Raw genomic sequence first — 13,751 nt, forward strand, 5'->3', positions numbered from 1 at the left:
ACTTATCGGCCTAAGCCTGAATGTCATCCAGGTCTTGCTGCATGCAGGCATGGACTGCTTGATTATCTGAGGAGTTGTGAATGGCACTGGACACTGCAGTCATCAGCGAACATCCCCACTTCTGACCTTATGATGGAGGGAAGGTCATTGATGAAGCAGCTGAAGATGGTTGGGCCTAGGACACTGCCCTGAGGAACTCCTGCAGCGATGTCCTGGGGCTGTGATGATTGACGTCTAACCACCACAACCATCTTCCTTTGTGCTAGGTATGACTCTAGCCAGTGGAGCGTTTTCCCCCCGATTCCCATTGACTTCAGTTTTACTAGGGCTCCTTGATGCCACACTCGGTCAAATGCTGCCTTGATGTCAAGGGCAGTCACTCGTACCTCACCTCTGGAAGTTAGCTCCCTTTTCCATGTTTGGACCAAGGCTATAATGAGGTCTGGAGCCGAGTGGTCCTGGCAGAACCCAGCTGGGCATCGGTGAGTAGGTTATTGGTGAGTAAGTGTCGTTTGATAGCGCTGTCGATGACACCTTCCATCACTTTGCTGATGATTGAGAGTAGACTGATGGGATGGTAGTTGGCCGGATTGGATTTGTCCTGCTTTTTGTGGACAGGACATACCCGGGCAGTTTTCCACATTGTCGGATAGATGCCAGTGTTGTAGCTGTACTGGAACAGCTTGGCTAGAGGCACAGCTAGTTCTGGGGCACAAGTCTTCAGCATGAGAACCGGGATGTTGTCGGGGCCCATAGTATTTGCTGTATCCAGTGCACTCAGCCATTTCTTGATATCACATGGGGTGAATTGAATTGGCTGAAGGCTGGCTTCGGTGGTGGTGGGGACCTCTGGAGGAGGCCGATATGGATCATCCATTTGGCACTTCTGGCTGAAGATGGTTGCAAACGCTTCTGCTTTGTCTTTTGCACTCACGTGCTGGGTTCCACCATCATTGAGGATGGGGATATTCATGGAGCCTCCTCCTCCTGTTAGTTGTTTAATGGTCCACCACCATTCCCGACTGGATGTGGCAGGACTGCAGAGCTTTGATCTGATCCATTGATTGTGGGATCGCTTAGCTCTGTCTATAGCATGCTGCTTCCACTTTTTAGCATGCATGTAGTCCTGTGTTGCAGCTTCCCCAGGCTCGCACCGCATTTTTAGGTACACCTGGTACTGCTCCTGGCATGATCTTCTACACTCCTTATTGAAGCAGGGTTGGTCCACTGGCTTGCTGAAAAGCTTTTATAGATATGTGAAGGGAAAAAGATTGGTGAAGTCAAGCGTAGGTCCCTTGCAGTCAGAATCAGGGGAATTTATAATGGGGAACAAAGAAATGGCAGACCAAATAAATACATACTTTGGTTCTGTCTTCACAAAGGAGGACACAAATAACCTCCCAGAGATGTCGGGGAACATAGGGTCTAATGAGAGGGAGGAACTGAAAGAAATCAGTATTTGTAGGGAAATGGTGTTAGGGAAATTGACGGGATTGAAGGCCGATAAATCCCCAGGGCCTGATAATCTACATCCTAGGGTACTTAAGGAAGTGGCCCTAGAAATAGTGGATGCATTGCTGGTCATCTTCCAAAGTTCGATAAACTCTGGAAAAGTTCCCATGGATTGGAGGGTAGTTAATGTTACCCCACTATTCAAAAAAGGTGGTAGAGAGAAAATGGGGAATTATAGACTGGTAAGCCTGACATCGGTAGTGGGGAAAATGCTAGAGTCCATTATAAAAGATGTAATAGCAGAGCACTTGGAAAACAGTGACAGGATCGGACAAAGTCAACATGGATTTACAAAAGGTAAATCGTGCTTGACTAATCTACTGGAATTTTTTGAGGGTGTAACTGGTAGAATAGATAAGGGAGAACCAGTGGATGTGGTGTATTTGGACTTTCAGAAGGCTTTCGATAAGGTCCCGCATAAGAGATTAGCATGTAAAGTTAAGGCACATGGGATTGGGGGCAAGTTACTGACTTGGATAGAGAACAGGTTGGCAGACAGGAAGCAAAGAGTTGGAATAAACGGGTCTTTTTCCGAGTGGCAGGCAGTGACTAGTGGGGTATCGCAGGGATCAGCCCTGGGCCCCCAGCTATTCACAAAATATATATAAATGATCTAGACGAGGGAACTAGATGTAATATCTCCAAGTTTGCAGATGACACAAAGCTGGGTGGGCGTGTGTGCTGTGAGGAGGATGCCGAGAAACTCCAGTATGATTTGGACAGGTTGGGTGATTGGGCAGAAGCATGGCAGATGCAGTATAATGTGGATAAATGCGAGGTTATCCACTTTGGTGGCAAAAACAGGAAGGCAGATTATTATCTGAACGGCAATAGATTGGGAAAAGGGGAAGTGCAATGAGACCTGGGTGTCCTTGTGCACTAGTCGCTGAAGGTAAGCATGCAGGTGCAGCAGGCGGTTAAGAAGGCAAATGGTATGTTGACCTTCGTAGCGAGTGGGTTCGAGTACAGGAACAAGGATGTCTTGCTGCAGTTGTACAGGGCCTGGTGAGACCACATCTTGAGTATTGTGTGCAATTTTGGTCGCCTTATCTGAGGAAGGATTTTCTTGCCATGGAGGGAGTGTAGCGAAGATTCACCAGACTGATACCTGGGATGGCAGGAATGACTTATGAGGAGAGATTGGGTCGATTGGGCTTATACTCGCTGTAGTTTCGAAGAATGAGAGTGGATCTCATTGAAACATAAAATTCTAACAGGACTAGACAGACTAGATGCAGGAAGGATGTTCCCGATGGCCGGGGAGTCCAGAACCAGGGGTCACAGTCTAAAGATAAGGGGTAATCCATTTAGGACAGAGATGAGGAGAAATTACTTCACCCAGAGAGTGGTGAACCTGTGAAATTCTCTACCACAGAAGGCAGTGGAGGCCAATTCATTAAATATATTCAAGAAGGAGTTGGATATATTTCTTAAGGCTAAAGGGGTCAAGGGATATGGGGAGAAGGCAGGGACCGGGTACTGAATTTGGATGATCAGCCATGATCTCATTGAATGGCGGAGCAGGCTCGAGGGACCGAATGGCCTACTCCTGCTCCTATCTTCTATGTTTCTATGTTGATGGTAATGTTAGAGTGAGGGATATGCCAGGCCATGAGGTTACAGCTTTCTTCCCTAATCGCCTTTTAGATACTGAATTGATATTGCAGTTGGTAAAGGTAGTCCGGGCTGACAGCTCATTATGGAATCATGCAGGTAAACACAGCACCTGATTTCATGAATCATAATGTTCAATCTCCCAGCTAAAATAGGAAGTTAGGATTCAGGACCTCAAAGTAGGAAGAACATCAGTGTAACTCATTAATTATATAGTATTACAGCATAGAAATAGGCCATTTGGGACAACTATGCCAGTGTTTATGAGCCTCCTCCCGCTCTGTTTACTTCATCTCACCCTATCAACGTAACGTTCTGTTCCTTTCTCCCTCGTGTACTTATCTAGCATCCCCTTAAATGCAGCTATGCTAATGGACTCAACCACTTTATTTGGTAGTGAGTGCCACATTCTCACCACTCTGAGTAAAGAAGTTTCTCCTTAATTCCTTATTGGATTTATTAGTGACTATCTCTTATGATACCTTGCATACCCATTGAGGATGCAAGATTTCTTCATGGTTGTTTCTGTAAGTTATCTCAAAACGCTATAAATGTGAACAGTGGACTAAAATTTTTACCCCTTTTTTTTAAAAACTCCACCTACCCCCCCCTCTCCCCAATTTCCGCCCCTCTGTTCCTGGGTGTGCTGACTCTTGCCAGGTTATGGTTCCATGGACAGCCCCCCTGGGTATGTCACTCAAATGGCCACACTTCACAGGGGTGATTCTGCAGTCCAGCACCCTCAATGGGAAGCACCACTCGCAGGGAGCGCGACCCAGCAAATTGCAGGGCGCTCAGCGTTTCTAATTGGATGGAAAATTGTGGGCTGTGTGCCTGCGATTTGCTGAGACGTGGTCCCTTGCAATCGCCTCTTCCTCTTGGCAGTTTGGATAGCAGAATCACCCGGCGATTATGAGAAGAATATTCAAACGCAGATCGCATCAGGGACGAGATTGTTGCCTGGTCCACGAATGTCCTTCAGGGAAGAGACCCACCGTTCCCTACCTGCTTGTGACTATGCAGTTGACCTCACGGGCATTTAGGGATGCGCTATAAATACTGCCTTGCAGAGTTGCCCACATCCCAAGAACATAAGAACACCAACTCAGATCAAATGTAGTGCTGCAAACACTTTGCTTTGGCTAAGACCAGCTAACTCTGTACAGTCGACCATTTGTCGGACCATTTTTTCCTCTAGGGCTTCACAAGATGATGCCTTTGTCCACCAAGTTATTGGCGAAATCGTGCACAAGTTTTCTCATGTTTCCTATCTTCTTTCGATAGGTCTACAACCTGACTCAGGAGTTCTTCCAACATGGAAGACCAGTTGGTGCAGAAAGCCAAAACAGCGTTGGCGTTTTCACAAGGAACGTGGTGCGTAAGCGCCTCAAAGCTGATCCTGAGGACTCGGGAATCACCAAGGAGCTGAAGCTGGCAATGCTTCAGCAGTTCTTGAAGGTACGAGCTGTGACGTAAGAAAGCTACTAGGCACTTGGTCTAAGCGTTAAACAAAGCTTTAATCAACTGTTTTACAACACGGAGGTCTAGTTGTGTCCTTCACTAGTTCCTGTTAAGAATGTCCCTGCGCAAGCTGGGCCCGTGCCCGAGTATTTATACTCTCCCTGGACAGCGCCACCCATAGGCTGCTCAGTATAATTTCATAAGTCTTTCTTTTATGAATGACTGATTCATGTCAAGCTGTCTTGAAATAGAATCGTAGAATCATGCAGCAGAAAAGAAGGCCATTCGGCCCATCGTGCCAGCGCTTTGAACGAGCTATCCAATTAATCCCACTCCCCTGCTGTTTCCCCATATCCCTGCAAATTTTCCTTTTTGAGTAGTGATCCAATTCCCCATTGGAAGTTACTACTGAATCTGTTTCCATCACCCTTTCAGGCAAAGCATCCCAGATCATAACAACTCGCTAAGTAAACCCCTCCCCCGCTCCCCCCCCCCCCCCACCCCCAGGCTTTTTTGACAATTATTTTAAAGCTGTGTCTTCTGGTTACTGACCCTCCTGCCAGTGGAAACAGTTTCTCCCTATCTGCTCTATCAAAACCCCTCATAATTTTGAATCTCTATTGAATCTCCCCTTAACCTTCACTGCTCTAAGGAGAACATTCCCAGCTTCTCCAGTCTAACCTAATATGTGTCAGGAATGAGGGAAGATGAAGCCTAGGAAAATCAACTAATCCACTTTGCATCAAGGGAGGCTGATCTTTGGCCTGTGGTGATGGGGTGGCAAAGACTCTTTGGAGGAAAATTGCTTTGCCTATGTTTTGAATTTTAGCTGTAAAATAAAAACAGAATTTTCCCTGAAAGATGGCAGTGTTATTTATAGAGCCTTCTGACAAGCAACAAAGGTGGAAGATGGGGAAAAATATTTTAAGGCAATCACCAACATTTTAATAAACAACAGGAACGGAAACACATTTCACCAGATTCTGCGTTAATCTTGCAAGCTCAAATCTTGTGCAACAGACTATCTCCAAATCTGTTCTCTGGGGAACATATTTCACAAAGCACTGTATAATCTTAAATTCTGCCATCTGCCTTAAGCTAGACCTGGAAACAAGTTCTTTAACCCTGAGCTGTGAAAAAGTCTCCAGCTGTCTCCTGTCTGTATTAGCAGCCTGTTTAGAGAGGCTTTTATGTCACAGGAGTGCAGCGAATGACAGATCCCCATCTCCTCCGTTAGTAAACAAGCCATTCGGCCCAACAAGTCTATCCTCCACACAGGGGTAGTCCTAATCTTCGAGTGGAGCAGAAACGCCGGCATAGACTGGTTGGGCCGAATGGCCTGTTTCTGTGCTGTATATCCTATGTAATCCCATGTGCCTGCCCTGGTCTCATATCCCTTTATCTCACTCCTCTTCAAGCACTTATCTAATCTATTTTTAAATGTCAACATATTCTCTGCTTCAACCACTAACTCTGCTAATGCATTCCAAAAACCATTGCAAGGCTCTGTGTTTAAAAAAAAATCTTCTGCTCTCTGCCCTAAATCTCTTACATTTAATCTTATATCTATGTCTCCTTGTACCGGACCCCTCAACCACTGGACACAGTCTGTTTCTATTTACTCTGACATAAGTACATTAGAAATAGGAGCAGGAGTAGGCTACTTACTCTGACATAAGTACATTAGAAATGGGAGCAGGCGTAGGCCATTTAGCCCTTCAAGCCTGCTCCGCCATTCAATAAAATCATGGCTGATCTTCTACCTCATCTCCACTTTCCCGCACTATCCCCATATCCCTTGAATCCCTTAATATTCAAAAAGCTAGCGATCTTTGTCTTGAATATACTCAATGACTGACCCACCCCTTCATCATTTTAAATACATTTATCAAATCACCTTGTAATCTTCTCTATTCTAACGAAAACAGCCTCAAGTAATGATTATGTGGAATAGACTGCCAGCAAAAACACTTGAGGCTAAGATAATTCACTGCTTTACAACTGATCTGGACAAATGTGGTTGGGAATAGGATTGATACGTTACATATATAGACCGAGATGATCAAATACTCCACTGGTTACTGTACTGTAGGGGGCGAGGTAAAGTACAGCAGCCCATACTGAATAATGAAATGAAGATGGCTGAATATTCTGGAGTTTTGTTTGACTAATGTTGTGGATCGAGGAGTATTGATGACGATCTGTCACTCAGGAGATTGAAGGGTGGGGGAAGAGGCCGAGTCCACGACAGGGTAGATTCTACACGGTCAGTGATGGGAGTAGCCTGGATGGCCATCTCCCGTGCCGCACTTTCTCGCATTGGTTCGAATCGCCGCGATCTGACTCGATGCCGACTGTGCGTTTTGGGTTGGGGTGGAGAGGATTTTGCCCGTTTAATCGTTTCTCATTCCTGTTGGCAGGTTGAAAGCTGTGAGAGCAGTTGCCACAGCATGGATGAAGTGTCCCTTAGTGAGTTTGGCGAGTGGACGGAAATCCCTGGTGCCCACCATGTCATTCCAAGCGGGTTCATTAACATAGTGGAGATCCTGGCGCGCGATATTCCTAAATCGGTGATCCAGCTGAACAAGGCGGTCAAGTGCATTCACTGGAACCACTCAGTCAGCAAGGAAATCCACTTTATCAACAGCTCGTTCCCGAGCCACAACCTTGACAGCCAGGAGGAGGAGGGCTATCAGGTGTATGTGGAGTGCGAGGATTGTGAGTTCATCCCAGCTGATCACGTGATCGTGACCATGTCCCTGGGCGTGCTGAAGAAGTACCACGAAACCATGTTTCACCCCCGCCTCCCCGAAGAGAAGGTCTCGGCCATCCAGATGCTGGGCATCAGCACCACGGACAAGATCTTCCTGGAGTTTGAGGAGCCCTTCTGGAGCCCCGAGTGCAACAGCATTCAGTTTGTTTGGGAGGACGATGCGGAGAACGAGAGCCTGGCCTACCCGGAGGACCTGTGGTACAAAAAGATCTGCAGTTTTGATGTGGTGTACCCGCCTGAGCGGTACGGGCACGTGCTGAGCGGTTGGATCTGCGGAGAAGAAGCCGTTATCATGGAGAGATATGACGACGAGACGGTGGCGGAAACGTGCACGGAACTGCTGCGAAAATTTACAGGTTATTATCATTGGTTTTCCAGCCTCTTCGCGGTGCCTCCACAATGCAAGTCCTCATTTTGGATCCCTGTATAGAATCGCACTGTACAAGCTGCTTCCCATTTTACTCCATTCTATACAGGGATTCTTGGCAGAGGAAGCATTTTCCCTCAATCCACGTGCAACCTACTAAATGTTGACCAGTTCTGAGATTAAATTAGGCAAAGACGTCTCTCTCTCTCTCTCACTGCAGTAAAAGTAACCCTTCAAATTCAGGTGGAACAGGCTCAAGGGGCCAAATGACCTACTCCTCTTCCTATGTTCGTAAGTGTAATATATGTGGGTGGAACAAATGAAGGACAGAGACACCATGAGTTGTGAGTCCATGTGCTTGCTTTATTCGGCCAGAGCGAACTGAGCATGCTCATACTAAACCATGTGACAAACCATGTGATACTACATTACACTGCTTTCCCCTTAAAACAAAATGTATGTATTCCCCTCTGAAATACAACAAAGCTATGGTCCCACCTTTCCCAGCATTACATGTACCACATAACAAAAACTCCTGGTGTTTTTTTTTAAATGAACTACAAATCCTATTTAATAACAGGTTTGCAGAGTCTTCCTGATCTCCTTAAAGAAGGTTTTGGTGTTGAACCAATTTTTGGGCTGTTTTTGTTTCAGTTCTGAACTCAAAGATGATGCTGTTTCTATCTCAGACTTGTTTGAACCTGGTACTTCAGTTTCTGAAGTCTGAACAGAGTCAAACTCATGTATGAGTTCATGATCAAGTGGTTCAAGATCACGCCTTGATTCATCTCTAGCAGAGATTATTTGATCTACACGAACACTTCGGATGTTGTCACCAATTTCAACCAAATATCTCTTGGTTCCACCAACCTCTACAATGATTCCTACACCCCACTTGTGTGAACTTGACTTTCCAGGGGGACTGAGAACACAAACACAGTTATTTTGTTTGAAAATGTGTTCTTTCTGTTGCTGTTATAATAACGTTTCTGACTCAACTGTTTCTGTTCAACTCTTGAGGCCAAATTTAGTTGAACAAGACTCAATCATGATCTCAAGCTCCTCTTCATCAAGAGTTCTGCTGGGGTATATCTAGTTGTAGTGTGCGGAGTAGTTCTGTACTTCAGCATGAAATTTGCCGAAATTTGCCAAACGTTGCTTCATGCTGAGTCCCGAACAACCCTGCAACACTTGCTTTTTGAGAACTTCCTTTACTATTCTGACTGACCTTTCGGCTGCTCCGTTTGAAGCTGGATGATATGGTGGAAAAAGAGTCTGTTTGATACCGTTCTGTTTCATGAATTCTTGAAATAGAGCAGAACGGAACTGAGGGCCATTGTCAGAAATAAGCTCTTCAGGTAAGCCATGACATGCAAAGATAGACCTCAACTCATCTATGGTACGTTCAGTTGTAGTATTTGAACCCATGTGTTTCACTTCAATCCACTTTGAGTGACTATCTACAAGTACCAGAAAATAATCATTTGCTTTCTCACAGAAGTCTACATGTACTCTCTGAAAAGGTCTACTTGGCCATGACCAGGATTGTAGTGGAGTTTTGGGTGGCCTGTTTCTGCAATTTTGGCAAATGCTGCATTTGCTGACAAGCGATTCAAGATCACGGTCCAATCCAAGCCAATAAGCAAAGTTTCTTGCAATTGATTTCATACTGACAATCCCTGGATGTTCAGTATGAAGTTCGGCCAGAATTCTATCTCTCAGCGAAGTAGGTACCACCACTCTGTTTCCCCACTTGATACAACCTTGCTCACAAGACAATTCAGTACAATGGTTATGGAATGGTTCCAATTCTGTGTCCAGACACTCATCAGTCCATCCATTCAAGGTGTTTTCATACACTCTTTTCAGTACCGAGTCCTTTTGAGTCTAATTTGCAATCTCAGTGCATTCACGGGAAAGTCTTTGTCAACTGCATCTAGCATGAAAACCTCACCTTCACTCCCAACACATGAGTCTTCATGTGGCAACCTGGACAAGTCATCTGCGATTGCATTTTGCTTTGAAGTGCGATATTCAATCATGTAGTTACTGTTGACTCCCTGTCAACATTCAGCTGAGCATAAGCGTGCAGCAGGTCAAGTTTGGAGAAAACCTTTGACCCAGAATGCTGCATACAAATCTTGTGATGTAGGTAACGGGTACTGCTCATCGTCAACTGCTTGGTTGATAGTAACTTTGTAGTCACCGCACAAGCATACAGTTTTTTCTGCTTTGGGCAATACAACAATCAGAGTAGCCCATTCACCTTTGTCAGATTTACTCTGAGCTTCGCTAGCTCTTCCTCCACCTGACTTTTCAACGCACAGGGGACCGGTCTTGCCTTACAATAGACAGGCTTCACGTTGGACCTGATGTGGATATGCGCGTCATACCCAGTGATGCCCTCATAACTGTCTGAGAACATGCTTTCGTACTTGTTCAGCATTGTATTGAGTCCCTTCTTTGAAGCATCTACACTGAAGATGTTTTTCCAGTCTAGTTTTAACTTTCTCAACCAGTCTTTGCCCATGAGGGTTGGCCTGTTGTAGCTCGCTACAATAATAGGCAGCTTTACTGACTGGCCATTATGTTGAACTGTACATTCCATTTGTCCACATGGCTCTAGGATTTCTCCGGAGTAGGTTTTTAACTCTACGGTACTCCTTGTAAATGGTATTTGATTAAACTTACTCTCATATGTGTCCTTACTCATGATAGAGCAATCTGTTGCCATGTTGATACACATAAAAATATATTGGTCATTGATCAAAAGTTTTGTACAGCAGTCTTTCTCACAACTGCTAGCTTTGCCGCTAGTGACATAGATACTGTAGATGCCTAGTTCTCCAACATCAGGTGTGTTCACTTCAATATTGTGAACTCCTCCCTTTTGTTGTTACTGCTTTGCATTACCACGAGAATGGTTCTTACTTCCTGCTTTAGATCTAGCTCTGCAAGCTGTTGAAATATGGCCTTGCTTCTGGCAGTGAAAGTGCTTCGCACTTCTGTATTGGCAGGACTGTGGTGAGTGATTTCCATTGCAGCGATAACAATTCACAGGACTGCTCTCACCGACATGCTTTTGATCCGGTCGCACAACTTTAGGTTCGGCGGTGGCTTTGTGACTGTAGACCTCAGCTGCACCAGTCCCTTGAGTTGGACGGAGCTCCCTAGCATTCTTAGACGCCATCTCCATAGATAGGGCAACTTTGCAAGTTATGTCAAACGTTAGGTTGGGAGTGTTCAGTAACTTGGGCTGTGTGCGCTCATCCACCAGTCCACACACAAACTTATTTCGCAACGCACGATCCAAAAATGTGTCGAAGTTACAATACAAAGACATGTTCTTAAGAGCTACAATGTGTACTCACTGATGGTTTCACTTTGTTTTGGTTTCTGGTACCAAACTTATAGCTCGCTGCTATTTCCAATGTCTTTAGGTCGAATAGTCCTCGAGTTTCTCGACAATGTCTTCAAACGACACATCATCCGCTTTCCCTGATGGGAGTAGGTTTGTCAACGTTCTGTAGACATCTGGCCCGATCTCCGTTAGAAAAATTGCTTTTTTGCGTTCACGAATTACTTTATTTTGAGCTTGAACATTCTCATATGCAAATTGGTCTCAATAATGTTATTGGCCTTAAAAAAACATCTCCATCCGCTCAATGTAAGAACTGAATGGTTCGCAAGCTCAGTCATACATGCCAAGGCTTCTGATGAATCCCGTAGGCGCGGCCATGATTGTCCCGATCCCGTCAAACAGTGACTCAGCACGCTACCTGTGTACCTTAAACTTTTCCACGCGAAGGCTGAACACTGTGTCCTTCCATGATCCCTAAAAATGGTTTTGGGATCCCAACCTCAGTGCCAAAAATGTATTATATGTCATAGAGTCATAGGCCTAGAAATTGGGTTGGGGCGCCAAAGTCGCCTGAGTGCAGGATTTAGCGCAGCGTTCGAGGCTTTCGCGATCGTCAGATATTCAGTTTCATTGCCCCTAGAGGGAGACGGGGCGAGACTCGAGGTGCTCCACGTCCCTCTTAGGGCGCTGAAACTGAATATCGCAGCGCAACGTGCCGCAGCGCCAAACGCTGCGGCACGGCACGCTGCGGTGCTGCAGGCCTTCCTCCCACTGTTAAGGGGGAGGTGCCTGCAACAGCGCGATCCCTGCTCGCGAGTGCCGGCAAACGAGCCCGGCACCAAGGAGACGTGCCGGGCTCTCGGGAAACAGCCGGCAATGCCGCGGGGGAGGGTCAGGAGGCCGGGGACGGAGGTGCTGGCAGGCGGCCGCCAAAAAAGGCGGCCGCCCCGCACCTCCACCTTAACTTGCGCCGCTGCCGGCACAGCAAGGCTCCGTGAACCGGGCGCGGGTAGCGAACGGCGCAACTGTGGCGTTCGCTACCAAATATCGCGAACGGGGCGCTAATGGGGCGCTGCGCACACCGATGACGTCATCGGTGGCGGCGCAGCGCAACAGGCTAACGCCACCATTATCGCCCCAACCCAATATCGTGGGTGGCGCAGCCAGTGGCGCTACAGCCACTGACTGCCTCTTTAGGCGCTAACAGGTGGCGCTACTCACCCAATTTCTCCCCCATCGTGTCATAACGGCACAGAAGGACGTCATTCGGCCCTTTGAAACTGTGCAGGCTCTCTGTAGAGCAATCCAGTCAGTCCCATTCCCCTGCTCTATCCCTGTAGCCCTGCAAGTGTATTTCCCTCAAGTGCCTATCCAGTCTCCTCTTGAAAACATTGTGTGTCTCTGCTTCCACCACTTCCGTCGGCAGCGAGTTCCAGGTCCTCACCACTCGCTGCATAAAAAAGTTTTTTCTCACGTCTCCCCTGTATCTCTTGCCCAAAACCTTAAATCTGTGTCCCCTAGTCCTTGTACTATTAACTAGTGGGAACAGCCTTTCCCCGTCTAGCCTATCCAAACCCGTCATAATCTTGTACACCTCTATCAAATCATCCCTCAACCTCCTTTGCTCTAATGAAAACAAATCCAGCTTCTCCAACCTGTCCTTGTAGCTAAGATTCCCCCATCCCTGGAACCATTCTGGTAAATCTCCTCTGTACCCTCTCAAGTGCCTTCACATCCTTCCTAAAGTGTGGTGACCAGAACTGGACGCAAATACTCCAGCTGTGGCCTAACCAGCGCTTTATAAAGATTCAGCATAACTTCTCTACTTTTGTACTCAGTACCTCTATTTATGAAGCCCAAGATCCCATATGCTTTGCTAACCACTCTCTCAATATGTCCTGCCACCTTCAGGGACCTATGCACATTAACTCGCAGGTCCCTCTGTCCCTACACACTCTTTAAAACTATGCCATTAAGTGTATATTGTCTCTCCAAGTTCCTTCTGACAAAATGCATCACCTCACACTTCTCTGTATTAAATTCCATCTGCCACTTGTCTGCCCATTCTGCTAGCCTATCTATGTCCTGTTGCAGTCGATTGGTATCATCCTCACTGTTTCCCACCCCCCCAAGTTTGGTGTCATCGGCAAATTTAGAAATTCAAGATATTTGGGTAGAACAAATGAAGGACAGAGACACGATGAGCTGCTAGTCCATATGATTGCTTTATTAGGCCAGAGCGAACTGAGCATGCTCATACTGAAACATTTGATAAACCATGTGATAAACCATGTGATTATATATTACACTAAGTATGTCAGCAACTTCTGGAACACAGTTTATCAATGTGACTCAGTCAGCTTGGCAACTGGCTTCCTCGTCAGACCAGGACCTCCAGGAAAACAGGCATTGAGGGTTGTGCCTGTGGATAGTCACTTCAGTCATGGAAATGAGTTTGATTTGTCACCAAATACCTTCTTGGCCCAAAACTTTACCATTAGGATCCCCTGAATGGGTTGAACAATAATGACATGCTTGCATTTGAAAAGCACCATCGATGTAGTTAAAGGTGCTTTGTGGAGGCAAAATGATACCAATGAATAGTAGGAGAGTTAAGGGAGAAGACGCAAAGCATTAGTAACAATACTGTGGAGGAGGAATTC

The 13,751-nt window shown here is 46.1% G+C and overlaps 1 protein-coding gene across 1 annotated transcript in view; it reads left to right on the plus strand.

Annotated features, from left to right (window-relative positions):
* Window positions 1–13,751, plus strand: part of smox (spermine oxidase) — a 56,829-nt gene that overhangs the window by 24,812 nt on the left and 18,266 nt on the right. The window contains exons 4-5 of the mRNA XM_085975530.1: window positions 4,411–4,584; window positions 7,008–7,716. Coding sequence (XP_085831656.1) covers window positions 4,411–4,584; window positions 7,008–7,716 — 883 coding nt within the window. The remainder of the gene's footprint in view (window positions 1–4,410; window positions 4,585–7,007; window positions 7,717–13,751) is intronic.

Source organism: Somniosus microcephalus, chromosome 2 (assembly GCF_052327205.1).
Source record: "Somniosus microcephalus isolate GS21.2 chromosome 2, FLI_Smic_1.0, whole genome shotgun sequence".
Lineage (NCBI taxonomy): Eukaryota > Metazoa > Chordata > Chondrichthyes > Squaliformes > Somniosidae > Somniosus > Somniosus microcephalus.